General features: G+C 36.6%; 1 protein-coding gene across 6 annotated transcripts in view; it reads left to right on the top strand.

Annotated features, from left to right (window-relative positions):
• GALNT13 (polypeptide N-acetylgalactosaminyltransferase 13) overlaps positions 1–17064 on the top strand; it is a 560834-nt gene that overhangs the window by 379386 nt on the left and 164384 nt on the right. For all 6 annotated transcript variants that reach the window (XM_060302436.1, XM_060302437.1, XM_060302439.1 and 3 more), the window contains one exon: positions 7828–8008. In XM_060302436.1, the coding sequence (XP_060158419.1) occupies positions 7828–8008 (181 nt within the window). The remainder of the gene's footprint in view (positions 1–7827; positions 8009–17064) is intronic.

Genomic DNA, 17064 nt, shown 5'->3' with positions numbered 1-17064 from the left:
AGGTTAGTATAAAATCAAGCAGCTGCATGAGTTTGGCATAATATCTGGACAGCTAGAAACAATCGTAGCACCAGAACTGAGATTGCAAAGTTGGAGCTTGTGAAGTTTATGAACCTTAATTAAAATGTCACTGATGGGAATAAAGATGCAGACGTAGAGGATGGCCTTGAGGACACGGGGAGGGGGAAGGGGAAGTTGGGACAAAGTGAGAGAGTGGCATGGACATATATACACTACCAAATGTAAAATAGATAGCTAGTGGGAAGCAGCCGCATAGCACAGGGAGGTCGGCTCGGTGCTTTGTGTCCACCTAGAGGGGTGGGATAGGGAGGGTGGGAGGGAGACGTAAGAGGGAGGAGATATGGGGATATATGTTATACATATAGCTGATTCACTTTGTTACACAGCAGCAACTAATACAATACTGTAAAGCAATTATACTCCAATAAAGATGTTAAAAAAAATGTCACTGATGTAGGTACCAAAAAACATGAAAAGGATAATGTATGTTAGTTAATTGTCTTCTTTCTAGGGGAAGAAAATCAAGTACATAATCAAATGAGCAATGGGCATTTTGCATTTTGATTAATAACCTTCTCCATCATCAAAAGACTCTCATAAAAATATCTGGGAACCAAGACAAGTAACCAGCTAGCTTCAATCCTCTGTGGATAAAAGGACAGTTTGTATGTTACACATGGTCAAATTTATTTGAGAGAAGTAACATACAAATGTTAATCTTTTTGGAAGCCTAGAAAATAACAATCAGATATGCTCAATGATACAAAGTAATTCGGACATCACATGTTTATGTGGATGAGACATTTCAGTTTATATATTGTGTTTAAACATTGTAAATTAATTTCAGAGAACAAAATGTAGTATTCTAATTGGGAACTAATTGGCAATTCTTTTAAACTCCTCACCTAAGTCCCCAGACATTGATATTGCAATTTCAAAAAGAGGCAAAATTCACCAAAATGTAGCTAAATATTTTTTAAGAAGCAAGAATCAGCTAATAATCTACATATGTTGGTTTTCCTGAACAGCAGGAACTAATATACAAATAACATTTTATTTCCTCCCATATGAGGTGTCAGGCATGGTGCTTGATACGCACAATCTCATTATGGTCTTCGGAAGCAGTTATTATTATCCTTGTTTTCCAATGGGAACATCAAGGTCTTGGAGATGTAAATAATTTTCACCAGTGTACATAGATAGTAAGTGAGCGAGCCCCTAGAAAATTCTGTTTGCTTATTTCCAAGCCCAAATTCTTAATGGCTGTGTCATACTCTTCCTTCTTTTTTTTTCTTCTTTCTTTCCTTTCATCCATCCTTCCAAAATATTTGTTAAAGATACACTAAGGGAAATTATCATGGTAGTCATTAGGGACTCCACTCAATTAGAATTCTCTCCACTTTAATATTTAATCATATAGTTTTCTGGGAACTGTTTATTTTTTAATTATTTCACATTACCCAAATGTCTACTAAGTACATGGCAACTGTCTGGTCAATATTTGATCAATTAAATATTTTGTTTTCATATTAACTGGGTATTAGCATGACCAGATATCAGCCTAATTAATGCATAACGTTATGCTTTTCTACCTTGATCTTTTTATTTTAGTGTAAATTTGGGGGAGATGCTTTACTTTGGAAATGCAATATGAGTATTTATTCACACATTCTATGAGCACAGATGGCAATGGGAAAAGTACGCGTTTTATTCCAGGAGTCAGTAGAGTATGATCCACAAGCAAAACACAGGCCAGTATCCACTGAGTTATAGAACAGTTACCTCCACCTCTGTTACCTCTCCTAAATATACTAAAAAATCTGCCTCTATCTGTGAGAATCAACATCAGGGGCAGGTTTTCCTTCTGTCTTATAAATCAACAGTCATTATTGAATTACACCTTTACATGTACACACAAAGATCTCATTGCTTAGAGGATAACCAGAAATCAGCACTTTCGTATAAGGAGTGAGACCACTGGAACTCTACTTTTAAAGGATTTCAAACTAGATTTTTTTTTTTCCTTTTCTGTGTGCAAGCTTGGGCCATAGAAGCCATAAGCATACAAAACCAGGGTAGGGCCAAGAAGTGGAAGAGTAGAAATAAAGTGGCCTCACACAACCACAGTGCTAATCCATATTTGCAAAAAGGCAAATTGGGAACCCCGAGGACAGCTGTACATCACTGGTTCGTTTGCAGTAGGGCTTATTGCATAGTCTGAATTTAGTAAGCATGCACACTTAAAATGGTTTTACTTTTTCTCCAATCATTGCTTCATGCTCTGAAGAATATTCCTTTCCAATCTGACATCATTTAGCACAGATTTTATAGCTTTCTGGTCACTTTCAGTTATTAAAAATACTAGTAATGTTCAGCTTAAAGGCTTTGATTTTGTAAGCAATCACAGTTCACATTCTCTTCTCTCCCCAGGACAATGCTGATAGAAGCTCTTGGAATGGGGAAGGTCAGGGTTCTCTGGGTTGCCACTTCTACAGTGTATGGGGTCAAATAAGAGGGCTAGAGAAACAGCAGGTCTTAACTGATATATTTTATGATGTCTGACTGTTGTTGGCTCAGTGTGGTTCCACTTGCTACTAGTGGCCTCCATTTATATGACAGGCTTCTGTACATGGTTTCACTGTTTTCTTAAAAGTGTTCTGAACTTCACCTTTTACCGCGTCTGTTATACAAGGCCCTTTTGAAGAGGGAAATCTTACTCTCACCTCACCCTGTGAGGTCCCCAGCTGCCTTTTCCAGTGGTACATCTCCTTGCTGATCTGCCATATTGCTAGTCCCACAGATCACTTTTTTTCTAGTCTATATTCCATGTTCTATAGAGTTTTGAAACCACTGAAGTCTTGTCCAGTTGTCTCCCAAGACCACTCCCTCCCAGGGTCACTGCATCACTGGACCTATCAATTTTGCTGGAACAAGCTGTTCAATAAACCCCAGCCCACCTTCAGGATTCTCTAGACTAGAGGTGGTCCCCATTTTACTAGGGTCATGTTTTTCCGCACACTTGAGGCTTTCCCATAGACTCACTCACCATATTCTGCTATGTTCCAGTGGGAGCACCAGGGTAATCTGCTGATTTTGCTGCTCAGCAAGTGTCCAGCCAGGAGTGAAATGCCAGTCTCTCCATTCATTTAGTTCCCTTATATGACTTGGGTGAAGGAAGAAAGGAACTCTTTAGTCATACCTAATCCATAGAGGAGAAGGGAAAGCTCTACCACTAACACTGTGCTCCTCACGATAAGGAAAAGTTTTTCAATTCCCCCTCAAGTATAACATATCATATGCTATTTCTTCTGAATTCAGGTCACCTTGTTGAATGGTGTGGTCGCCGTACAAACACCTGAGTACTTTACTAAATCATGTTTTTAAGAGATAGTATCAGTTGGACTAAATGATTACTTTGAAAACACATTAAAAATAAAGAATGTGGGGCTTCCCTGGTGGCGCAGTGGTTGGGAGCCCGCCTGCCGGTGTGGGGGACGCGGGTCCGTGCCCCGGTCCGGGAGGATCCTGCGTGCCGCGGAGCGGCTGGACCCGTGGGCCATGGCTGCTGAGCCTGCGCGTCCGGAAGCTGTGCTCTGCAGTGGGAGAGGCCACAACAGTGAGAGGCCCGCGTACCGCAAAAAAAAAAAAAAAAAAAAATTAAGAATGTGTTATTTAGCAACCTTGTTTGCCACAAACCATCAACCATTTCTGATGTTTATTTTTTGTGTTGTGACCTCCAAAGACCTTCCTCAGGTCCCAAGACATGTGGAACAGCAGTTGCATATCATTTTACTAGACTACTCTGCCTAGTTTGGTACTAAAAATATTTCCTTAAAAAATGTAATTTAAAATCCCTCCAAAAATATGTCTGTTTAAATCTCATCATTCTGCCAGGGTTGCTTTTTTTTTTTTTTTCCGGTACGCGGGCCTCTCACCGTTGTGGCCTCTCCCGCTGCGGAATACAGGCTCCGGACGCGCAGGCTCAGCTGCCATGGCTCACGGGTCCAGCTGCTCCTCGGCATGTGGGATCTTTCCGGACCGGGGCACGAACCCGTGTCCCCTGCATTGGCAGGCGGACTCTCAACCACTGCGCCACCAGGGAAGCCCCAGGGTTGCTTTTTTAATGTTAGTCTTGGTAGTTAAATTTGAGTTTCCATTCTTCCATTCAACCAACATACAGTGACACCTACCATGTAACAAGCACTGGGCTGGGCTCTGGGGGTGCAACCATGAGTAAACCTCTCCACTGCCCTTCTAAAGTCTACATTCTAGTTGGGAGAATATGTGCATAGCCAAACAGTTAGAGAAATAAATTGCAGATTGTGATAAGCAATGAAGGAAACAAATAGGGTGCTATTAGAGAAAATAACTTGGGTGCGGCACTTAAAATATGGCAGTTAGGGAAAATCTGATGAGGTGATATGTTAGCTGAGATGAGAAGTATGGGAAAGAGGCAGTCCAGTGAAGGGCTGACAGAATTGTTTTCCAGGTATAAGGAAAGCGCGTGTTGAAGCTTTGGTGTGTGAAAAAAATATGTGATTTGTTATTCTAGGAAATGGCAGAGGGCCAATATCGCCATAGTTTATTGGCAGAAGGGGAGAGTCGTGTAGTTCTTGGAGGCCTTGATAAAGGATTTTATTTATATTCACGGTGCAGTGAAAAACCATTGAAGGATTTGAAGCAGGGAAGTAAAATGACATGATTAAGAATTTTAAAGACCACTCTGATTTCTCAGCAGAAAACAAATTATAGGAGAGCAACAGTGATAGTAGAAAAACAATTAAGAGCCTATTACAACTGACAGACAAGAGATGTTGATGATTAGGACAAGGATGGTGGCAGTAGAGACAGAAGGAGATGGATATACTGAGAATTGTTTTATAGATAGCACCACCAGGATTTGTTAATGGATGGAATATAAGTGATGAAAGAAAAGAAGAAATCGGCGATGACTTCTAGGGGATTTTTGGGGGGAGAAGGGAGTTCTGTTGTCATTTTTGCTTTGTTTTGTTTTTGGATTGACTGCCTGGGTGAATAGTGGCTCCATTTATTGATGGTTTAAAAAAAAAAACTGAGGGCTTCCCTGGTGGCGCAGTGGTTGAGAGTCCGCCTGCCGATGCAGGGGACACGGGTTCGTGCCCCGGTCTGGGAAGATCCCACATGCCGCAGAGCGGCTGGGCCCGTGAGCCATGGCCACTGAGCCTGCGCGTTCGGAGCCTGTGCTCCGCAACGGGAGGGGCCCCAATTGTGAGAGGCCCGCGTACCGCCAAAAAAAAAAAAAAAAAAAAAAAAAACGGAAAGAAAATAAGATCTGGCTGACAAGGTGGAGATAAATTAACAATTCCACTTCAGACACGTTTATTTGGATGCCTCTGAGTCTTGCAAGAGGAGGTATCAAGTAGGTGTTTGGATACACAAGTCTGGATCCCAGAGGAAAAGTCTGGGCTGAGATGTTACTGCGGGGGGGTTTGTGTATTCAGATCATGCATAAAATAATAAGAACAAATAAGACCACCTAGAGAATGAACAAAGAAGGAATAATGCCAACATTTAAATAAAAATTTAGAGTGAAAATGTATAAATAGTGAAGTAGTAGGATGAAAAGAGGATCCAAGAAAGGAGTCTGCTAGATATTCATCAAAGGAAAAATTTGTGATTTTCATCATGGCAATATTGTGGGACTGCGGAAATAAACAGCATTTCATGATGAGTAGAAGAACAGATGAAAATTGAGGAAGGGATATAACGTGTATCAGTAAAAAATGTATATTAATTATAGTAAGGGGAAACAAAAAAGAGATATGTTGGATGGGAATATAGATCAAGGGATGAACCTTTTGTTGTGTTTTGTAATTTTAAAAATTTGTTTATCTCTATTTTAAATCTGTTTGAAAGATAGGAGGTTTAGGAGGTATTATGCAAAGATAGGCATAATCCAATTATGAGGGAAATGACTGATGTTTCAGGAGAAACTCAAGGGGAGGACCAAATCAATGAAGTCATTAAGACAGACTTAAGTAATATGCTCTAGACTGACATACAAGTATTGATTTGTCTTTGGTAGGAGAAGGATTAACTTCCTCCATTTTAATAGAAAGGAGGAATGTAAAGAGTTGTGTAATTACAAGACAGTTTATAGACTTTATGCTAGAAAGATGAGAAAGTTACCAATCAATTAAGTAATTTGATTATTTAAGAATGAGCTACCCGTCTTTCTAGGGAAATGGTGAATTCCATTCCTCTTTTATATTGTCCATCATTTCAGCGTTGGGTTGGAACATCTTTTCTATTAGCATCACACTGTTTAAACAATTGGAAAATGAGATAGAATAGACTGTACATGTAATGCACAAACGTTGTTGATGAGTATAACTTATTTATCATCTTTCATCTTCTAGAAAAGATGTCTCTTACTGCTACCCAAGACCAATAGCAGCCCTCTTCTCCCATCTTCAGATGAATATTACTTGAGGGATCAATAGGAGAAAACCTTTTCTTCCAAAATAAACAGCTCTTTTTTTTTTTTTTTTCCCCCTGTACGCGGGCCTCTCACTGTTGTGGCCTCTCACGTTGTGGAGCACAGGCTCCGGACGCGCAGACTCAGCGGCCATGGCTCACGGGCCCAGCCACTCTGCGGCATGTGGGATCTTCCCGGACCGGGGCACGAACCCGTGTCCCCTGCATCAGCAGGTGGACTCTCAACCACTGCACCACCAGGGAAGCCCAACAGCTCTTCTTAAAATAAGAATAATGTTATTTATGGTATAAAGCCAAATCCTTCCAATTACAGATGGCAATAATTATGACTTTAATTTACTGGGATGAATAAATGTACTATATGTATATATATATATTATATTTATATGTATGATATACATATATAACATACACATACATGCTATTGTAACCTATGGCTATATAATATAATTTTATAGAAATAAATGTTTTATGGACACTTAATACCTATCTTCAACTGCACAGTAAATCTAGGATACCAAGAAATATATAGCATTTGTCTTTCAAGGGTTCATAATTTTAAGGGAGCAATAGTGAAGTGAACAATTTAAAATATTGAGTTGGCCAAAAAGTTCATTCGGGTTTTTCCATACAATGTTACAGAAGAACCCGAATGAACATTTTGGCCAACCCAATACATTGTAATATGTTCTTAATAAAACTGTGTTTAAAGTAGAAAAGTCACACAGTACTAAATCTCCCCACAGAGCTGCCTAGAAGAAATGATCCTGGAAGTGGGCTTTAAAGGATGCATAGAAGTTGAATAGATTTAAAGGATACTTAGCATGCTTTAATAAGAATAATAGCATATGCAAAAGCCTAAGATACAGGAGATATGGAGAGGTGAAAATGAATGGTTACTTGAAGTTCCAGGTGGATGGGGTATAGCAGATTGATTTTCTCCAAATCAGATTTAGTTATTGACCATGGCATCCAACATGTACAAATTCATTTATTTATAGAAAATTTTGGATACCAAATATCTATTAAATAGAAATTAGGTTAAGTATTAGAAACTGAAAATTAGGTAGTCTAATAAAGGCACATAAAAATAATTACATCTTCCACAGTTCCAATACTACAATATTTAAATACATCAAACTCTTCCAAATTAGAATCCTTTGCCAAACCCAAGTATACCCATTCTAAATTTTGTGTTCATCTGACGTTGTTTGAACAATGTAAGATCTGAAGATTTGGTCTTAACTGAGTTAGCCTCAGTTGCTTCTCAGACAATATTACTGCATTATCTGCAATGATTACTATATAACAATTGCTCTTTTTTTCCAGATTTGGCAATGTGGAGGCTCATTGGAGATTGTGACTTGCTCCCACGTGGGTCACGTTTTTCGGAAGGCAACTCCATACACTTTCCCTGGTGGCACTGGTCATGTCATCAACAAGAACAACAGGAGACTGGCAGAAGTTTGGATGGATGAATTTAAAGATTTCTTTTATATCATATCCCCAGGTAAGCAATTCTGACATTTTCTTCCTCTGCAGGGGAAAATACAATTTTAAACATGCTGAGTATGTGTTGCATTATTGCTCCTCTTCTACTAGTTTAAATAAGATATTGTTTATCACCATAATATTGTAGAAAATTGTGTTTGAGAAGTTGTCCTATGAAGTCAATTTTGACCTAAAATGAGAAAGACTATACTTATCTTAAATGCCTAAATATTCTTTTTTCTTTGTTTCTTTCTGGGCACAAGTATTATGCTAAAAAAAATGAAGCAATCAATATATAAGGCCATCCAAATTTAACTGACATGTACCAGCTCAATTTAAGAAAAAAAATTTTTAAGGGAAGTAAGTCTTTATTTCTGTGTTATACACATAAGGCTGACTGAATTGGTAAGGAATTTTTTTAATGTTTATAAAGAGATGTTTTCTACTGCCTTGTTTTCTTAAATATCTGAGTAGGGAAAGGTGAAATGATTTCCTACAGAAACAAGATGGAAAACTATGCAGATATAAAAAATTATATTTTTAAAGAATATTAAATGACAGTAAATTACTCATTGATAAATATGTGAAAAAGCATAATATGGGACAATAAAATATTATCCTACTTTAGTTACAGAGAAGGATAGTTATGGAAATAGAAGTAAATTTAGGCTATCGCTGGGTAGTGAGATTATGAGTAATTTCATTATTTTCCTTATACTTTTCTATATTTTATAAATTTTCTTTATAAAGCAATTATTTTTCAAAATTCATTAAAAACAAATTTTAAAAGAAAATAAATAATTAAAAAATTAAAAGAAAATTTTAAATGTCATTAAAAAGGAGAAAATAAATAAATCATTGTGAGAAAATCCCATTACTGGGTGGCATCATTATGAGTTATTGCATTCTTTAAAATTTTTTAGGATTTCTCCAACAGCCATATTAATTATTAAAAAAAACCTCTGAGGTATTACATTTTTTAAGGAAAAAAAGAAACATATGAGAAGATACAAATAAGAGGAAGACACAGGTTTATCTTCAAGATCTCAAAGTCCAAAGAAACCAAAGCATAAATTAATATAACAGGAATTCAGCTGTATTTATAAAATAATTTGTAATGTTCTATTTTTGATAGTTTATGATAGGCCTTATGGTCATCAATGCCATTATTATGTAACCTGAAAGAACAACAGCAAAAATCCATGCCCACATCCTCTTTTCTACATTATCATCTATCACAGGTTTAGAAAAGTCAGTGTGGGTTCTAATTGACATGCTCTGGTTCTGAAAGTATATATGAGGCTGTGAACATCCTTCTTTTATAGATGAAAAAGGGAACGAGCAGTATCAACTTTCTTATTAAGATCCAACATTACTCCACAGAAAAGAAAAATTGGGACAATGCATGTGTAAATGTGTGATTAGGAGATGGATTTTTTTCACACATTTTTAACCCTCCTCTATGTCAAGAAGCTATTGCCAGGAACACTATTTCGCATATAGATGTATTTCTCTTTACAATAGAAACCCAGTCCAGATGTTATATAACCTTTTCATTTTCTTTTGATGATACTTTTTGAATTCAGATCATTACTTGTAGAAATATATAAGCTCAAATATGAAGAAAGAATTAATGCAAGGAAGAAATGTGTTATGTGTGATTATATACAGCGTACATTCAGGAATGTAAGCAATTGAGAATAATTGTAACCATATGTATTCTATTCACTCATGATGAATATTATTTGTAGAAAGTCAGGTATTAGTCTTTTGTATAATTTCCCATTGAGTGAAAAAGGCAGATAAGTGGTAGAACCATTTCTCAAAATGTAATGAAATGACAAGTTTACAGTTTAAAGGTTGAAAGAAAATGCCTGCTATCTGGAACTAATGACTTGCTGCTCAAGAGGGACTGTTTGTATATTCTGGAAAATGTAGTTTTTACATTACAATAAATATCATTTGGAAGGTTATTATTCTTATAAAATGGGCTCATTTAAGCCCAGAAATTACTTTGGAAAGCAGTAAAAGGACACTTGGGGAATATGCTGAAAGTATCTGGGAATTTCCTAAGGGGCATTTATGCTTCTGGATGTCTCAGAGACAGCATCGCTGAGTGTGGAACCTGCCTGCTGTGTGTGGGCAAAGAGGGAAAACCAAAAATGTGAAACAATAAATTTCTTCTCAGTGGAAAGGGAAGGAGGGAAGTAAACTGGAAACTAGAGTTGGATGCCTATAAACAATGCTAGCCCTAGGCAGGTTTCAGATCATCCAAAAATCAGATAAAGTAGGTTGTATTGGGGAAGTCAGGAATCTGTCATTTGTATGATGGCAAGCCTTTGTTGAGTGGATAACTATTTTTGTCATTACTGGCAGTTTCTGTCACTCTTAAAATCAAAATCATGGATTTCTTCGCTATCATCTAAAATTGTTGGGTTTCTGTTTTTCATCTAAGTTTGTAAGAAGAGAAGTTGGTATGGGGGAGATGGGAGGGACACATGGTTGCACATTTTTGCTTAGAATTATATCTTTTTCTATAGTATACATAAACACACACGCAAACACACACATGTTTACAAAAAACTCTAGAATGGTTTATATTGAGTTTTTTAAGTCTCCAGAACCTCCATAATAATCTGGCTAAGGAAAATGTTACAGTTCTTTCTAGCAGCACCTCCGCGTATCTGTTCATTTGCCCAAGATGTTTTATAAGGAGACTCCCATTTTTTTTTATACCAGGGCTTCTAGTACTACATCTTATTCTCCACTTATGCAGTTGTTCGAAATGTGATCTTTAAGTACTGAGTCTTTATGATTGAATTTTGACAACAATTTTGCTTCCTTCCAATATGCTCCTACCTACTTTATTTTTTGGTTTCAGGGATGCTTCAGTTCTGTCTTGAACTAACTGGGTATTCTTTCTCTCTCAAAGGTGTATTTCCTGCAGTTTCGATACCATGGCCAATCCATCATTGCTATGTACTACATTGTTTAATTTTTATTACCTATATCTATTGCCAGAGTAGTTCAGAGACTTGTATTTACCATGCTTAGCAACTTTCCTGTCACTTTGCAGTCCTTGAAAGAAAATATGTGTTGAATAATTAGAAGAATAAGTGAATGACTAAATGAATGAGTGAATTTTTGAAGGGAGCCACTTTTGTTTCTTCTTTTCTACTGAATTCTCCATGGATATCTCCTCTATACCAGGGAATTTCTTCATAAGAATTGCAGCAAATGGGAACCCTTTGTCCCACTTCTCTAATCCAACCTGAGAAAGGACCCACTGATAAAAGAGAGGTGAAAGGTATTCTTCCTATGCCTGCACTGTCATTCCTCTGAGTCTGCCATCAGACAAGAAGGTTCCATTGGCTTACCCGTGTGCTTTGGGTTCTATGATTCCACCGTAATCACTGGCACACACAGTCATGTAATCTTACCTTCCAGGACTAATATAAAAGTCTAATAGGGACAATTTAGAAGGACAATGACATTTTCTAATAGAGCAGCATAATACAAGAGCTCATAAACTTAAAATAAGATACTTTTACACATGTTGATTTGTATTTTTCTCATGACCCCCATTACTTTAAAGTTAAAAGGAGTCATATAAATAGCTACATGTCTGAATTACTTTTATCTGATTTTTTTCAAAGTATTTACTATATGTCCTAATTGTCTTGCCCTATGCCCATTAGCCATTGACAATACTGATAGAGTTGCAGTGTCTAATTATGTCTCCTAAATGGGTATATGAATGAAGAGTAGAAATACTTTGAAATAGTGTTGAAGAATGCATTTTCAACATTTGTTTAGTTTGCTTTCCGGCTGTATTTTTAAGGATGCAAATACTATAGCATCACCAGTTTTAACGCCCTGTAGGCTCTTAAAGCCTGAGGCAGTTTTTACTAGTAATTGGGCAGTTTCAGCTTGAGCCAACCTGATTGTCCTAGCAAGTCCTTTGAAATGACGTGATGTAAGCAGAAACCACTCTGCACAGAACACCCCATTATAAATGGCAACGTTTTTATCCTATTGGCCACAGGTAAAAAGCTTAAGAATTTTAAAATAGAGTGTAGTCACAGCACTAACCATATATTTGAAATGCTGGCTGTTCTATAAATATTGATTTTCTTTCTTTGCGGAGGTAGATTTCTAACAGTGTATCAATTGACATGGTGATTAGATGCAGCTGTCCTTTCATAACCTCCGGTTGTTCTTTTTCCTTTTCTTAATGGACAGCTGTGCTCTTGTTTTGAGCACAAATTGAAGATAAAATGGTAAAGACTCCCCAAACATACCTTTAAAAGTATTTATATGTAACTGGGAAAACAGCTTATTTTCCTTGACATTATTGTAGTATTTTTATCTGTATTCCAAGTAAGCATTTAAAGAAGGATCCTTGAACTTACTTTGAAGGTTAACTCTCAATTGCTAACCTTTCAAAAATGCTTTCGAAAACTCAGCTCATCAAAGGTAGTCTTTGTTAATAGCATCTTCGGATCATTATTAAAGTTTAAGGACTTTATTCATTTCTATCTCTTGAAATTTGTACCTACAAAATATAAATGTTTTTCAACACGCTGATTTTTTTAAAGATACAATATTTAATAACCAGCCCTTTGCGTTTAGGGCCTAATTTCTTTTATGAGTCATAAAAATGTGGTTCCAGGCTGATTTCATAAGCCCAGGTTTTGATGTTTCCAGCAAAATGTGCAGCACATAGATATATATATTTTTAATATATATATTTTTAATAATCCAGGGATATCAGTTTTTGGTTGAGTTAACATGAATTCATCTGAAAAGAGTGTGGCATTTATGAAAGTAAAGTATGTTTGTACCTATGAATTTTGGATTTTTATTACTTAATAAATGCTTTTTTAGCAGTATCAACCATGGTATCACTGAGCGAATATGATATTATGAGGAGGAATCATTCTGAATGATTCCTGAATCATTTTAATATGAATCATTTAATTCTGAATCATTTTAATATGCTATATTGTAATAACACAATTCATATACCTGTGTGATTCCCTTGAAAAGCCAAATGTTGAAGTTAATGATGTAGTGGACAGACAACAGCTTTTCCTTGCTGTAGTCGATCACTGGTCATTTTTTTTTTTATTAAAATAGTAATTTATTTACGAATGAAGAAATTAAGATCTACAGTAAGTCCCCTACATAGAAGCAAGTTCTGTTCTGTTCATAAGTCTAATTTGTTCTTTTTTGTCCACACACACACACTGTATTTTATTTTTACAAGAGATAAATAAACTGACACCAAGCATTGTAAATGGATGACCAGAACAAAAGCAACAATGATTGCAATTACCAAACACGAAACACACTCACACTATGTCATAATATTGACATTCAGTCAGGTAATCCTCCACTGTAACAGCTCCTTTACTTTGCAGTGAAAATTGATTTGTATATTTTTTGCTTCTGAGTCCTTGTGGGATTTTTTTTTTTATTCAAACAGAAAGTCACAAAAATTATAATCATCCTCATCAGTTCACTCAGTCCCATGTCATTTTTTTTCATCTTGATCTTTTGTTAGCACTTTTATGAATTCATCAGTTTTCCATTAGAGTTCTGAAAATGCTTATTCATTCAGTTCAGCAGTATAGTCAGTTACCAGAAACCTGTACTTGTCAGATTCTTTTCCATGAATTCCTTGAAGATGAAACCCTTTTATAGGAACATTTTTGCAAAAGCATCAGAGTATACCCAGAACTGTCTGTAAATGTCAAAAGACTTAAAAATGACCATGGTTAAAGATTTGATGAAAGTTCATAATAATGCAATTAACAAGGAAATTTAGTTATTTCTGAGATATAAATTTTAAAGTAATAACTAGAATTATGACTTATAACATTGTACCAGAACATATAAATTTTTAGAAATTTCATGTAATGTCTGAAACATTTATATTAACATATTTCCATACAAATAACCCAAAGAAAGTTTAGTGTTAGTTTTTGTTTGTTTGTTTGTTTTTTTATACTGCACGTTCTTATTAGTCATCAATTTTATACACATCAGTGTATACATGTCAATCCCAGTCGCCCAATTCAGCACACCACCATCCCCATCCCACTGCAGTTTTACCCCCCTTGGTGTCCATACGTTTGTTCTCTATATCTGTGTCTCAACTTCTGCCCTGCAAACAGGTTCATCTGTACCATTTTTCTAGGTTCCACATACGTGCGTTAATATACGATATTTGTTTTTCTCTTTCTGACTTACTTCACTCTGTATGACAGTCTCTAGGTCCATCCACATCTCAACAAATGACCCAATTTCGTTCCTTTTTATGGTTGAGTAATATTCCATTGTATATATGTACCACAACTTCTTTATCCATTCATCTGTCGATGGGCATTTAGGTTACTTCCATGACCTGGCTATTGTAAATAGTGCTGCAATGAACATTGGGGTGCATGTGTCTTTTTGAATTATGGTTTTCTCTGGGTATATGCCCAGTAGTGGGATTGCTGGGTCATATGGTAATTCTATTTTTAGTTTTTTAAGGAACCTCCAGACGGTTCTCCATAGTGGCTGTATCAATTTATATTCCCACCAGCAGTGCAAGAGGGTTCCCTTTTATCCACACCCTCTCCAGCATTTGTTGTTTGTAGATTTTCTGATGATGCCCATTCTAACTGGTGTGAGGTGATACCTCATTGTAGTTTTGATTTGCATTTCTCTAATAATTAGTGATGTTGAGCAGCTTTTCATGTGCTTCTTGGCCATCTGTATGTCTTCTTTGGAGAAATGTCTATTTAGGTCTTCTGCCCATTTTTGGATTGGGTTGTCTGTTTCTTTAATATTGAGCTACATGAGCTGTTTATATATTTTGGAGATTAATCCATTGTCTGTTGATTCGTTTGCAAATATTTTTTCCCATTCTGAGGGTTGTCTTTTCGTCTTGTTTATGGTTTCATTTGCTGTGCAAAATCTTTGAAGTTTCATTAGATCCCATTTGTTTATTTTTGTTTTTATTTCCATTACTCTAGGAGATGGATCAAAAAATATCTTGCTGTGATTCATGTCAAAGAGTGTTCTTCCTATGTTTTCCTCTAAGAGTTTCATACTTACATTTAGGTCTGTAATCCATTTTGAGTTTATTTTTGTGTATGGTGTTAAGGAGTGTTCTAATTTCATTCTTTTACATGTAGCTGTCCAGTTTTCCCAGCACCACTTATTGAAGAGACTGTCTTTTCTCCACTGTATGTCTTTGCCTCCTTTCTCATAGATTAGATGATCATAGCTGCATGGGTTTATCTCTGGGCTTGCTATCTTGTTCCATTGATCTATGTTTCTGTTTTTGTGCCAGTACCATATTGTCTTGATTACTGTAGTTTTGTAGTATAGTCTGAAGTCAGGAACTCTCATTCCTCCAGCTCTGTTTTTTTCCATCAAGACTGCTTTGGCTATTCGGGGTCTTTTGTGTCTCCATACAAATTTTAACATAATTTGTTCTAGTTCCTTAAAAATGCCACTGGTAGTTTGATAGGGATTGCATTGAAAATGTAGATTGCTTTGTGGAGTATAGTCATTTTCACAATATTGATTCTTCCAATCCAGGAACATTGTATATCTCTCCATCTGTTCGTATCATCTTTACTTTCTTTCATCAGTGTCTTATAGTTTTCTGCATACAGGTCTTTTGTCTCCTTAGGTAGGCTTATTCCTAGGTATTTTACTCTTTTTGTTGCAATGGTAAATGGGAATGTTTTCATAATTTCTCTTTCAGATTTTTCATCATTAGTGTATAGGAATGCAAGATATTTCTGTGCATTAATTTTGTATCCTGCAACTTTACCAAATTTATTGATTAGCTCTAGTAGTTTTCTGGTGGCATTTTTAGGATTCTCTATGTATAGTATCATGTCATCTGCTAACAGTGACGGTTTTACTTCTTCTTTTCCAATTTGTATTCCTTTTATTTCTTTTACTTCTCTGACTGTTGTGGCTAGGATTTCCGAAACTATGTTGAATAAGAGTGGTGAGAGTTGGCAACCTTGTCTTGTTTTTGATATTAGTGGAAATGGTTTCAGTTTTTCACCATTGAGAATGATGTTGGCTGTGGGTTTGTCATATATGGCCTTTATTATGTTGAGGTAGGTTCCCTCTATGCCCACGTTCTGGAGAGTTTTTATCATAAATGGGTGTTGCATTTTGTCAAAAGCTTTTTCTGCATCTATTCAAATGATCATATGGTTTTTATTCAGTTTGTTAATATGGTGTATCACATTGATTGATTTACGTGTATTGAAGAATCCTTGCATCCCTGGGATAAATCCCACTTGATCATGGTGTATGATCCTTTTAATGTGCTGTTGGATTCTGTTTGCTAGTATTTTGTTGAGGATTTTTGCATCTATATTCATCTGTGATATTGGTCTGTAGTTTTCTTTTTTTGTAGTATCTTTGTCTGATTTTTGGTATCAGGGTGATGGTGGCCACATAGAATGAGTTTGGGAGTGTTCCTTCATCTGCAGTTTTTGGAAGAGTTTGAGAAGGATGGGTGTTAGCTTTTCTCTAAATGTTTGATAGAGTTCACCTGTGAAGCCATCTGGTCCTGGACTTTTGTATGTTGGAAAAATTTTTGTTTTGTTTTGTTTTTGTTTTGTGGTACACAGGCCGCTCACTGCTGTGGCCTCTCCCGCTGCAGAGCACAGGCTCCAGATGTGCAGGCCCAGTGGCCATGGATCACGGGCCCAGCTGCTTCACAGCATGTGGGATCCTCCCGGACCGGGGCATGAACCTGTGTCCCCTGCATCGGCAGGCAGACTCTCAACCACTGCGCCACCAAGGAAGCCCTCTTGGAAGATTTTTAATCACTGTTTCAATTTGAGTGCTTGTGATTTGTCTGTTCATATTTTCTGTTTCTGTCTGCTTCAGTCTTGAAAGGTTATACCTTTCTAAGAATTTGTCCATTTCTTCCACATTCTCCATTTTATTGGCATAGAGTTGCTTGTAGTAGTCTCTTAGGATGCTTTGTATTTCTGCGATGTCTGTTGTAACTTTTCCTTTTTCATTTCTAATTTTATTGATTTTAGT

The sequence above is a fragment of the Globicephala melas genome, chromosome 7 (assembly GCF_963455315.2).
Source record: "Globicephala melas chromosome 7, mGloMel1.2, whole genome shotgun sequence".
NCBI lineage: Eukaryota > Metazoa > Chordata > Mammalia > Artiodactyla > Delphinidae > Globicephala > Globicephala melas.
Note: the sequence above shows the minus strand (reverse complement) of the source record. Positions and strands in the feature narration are given on the sequence as shown.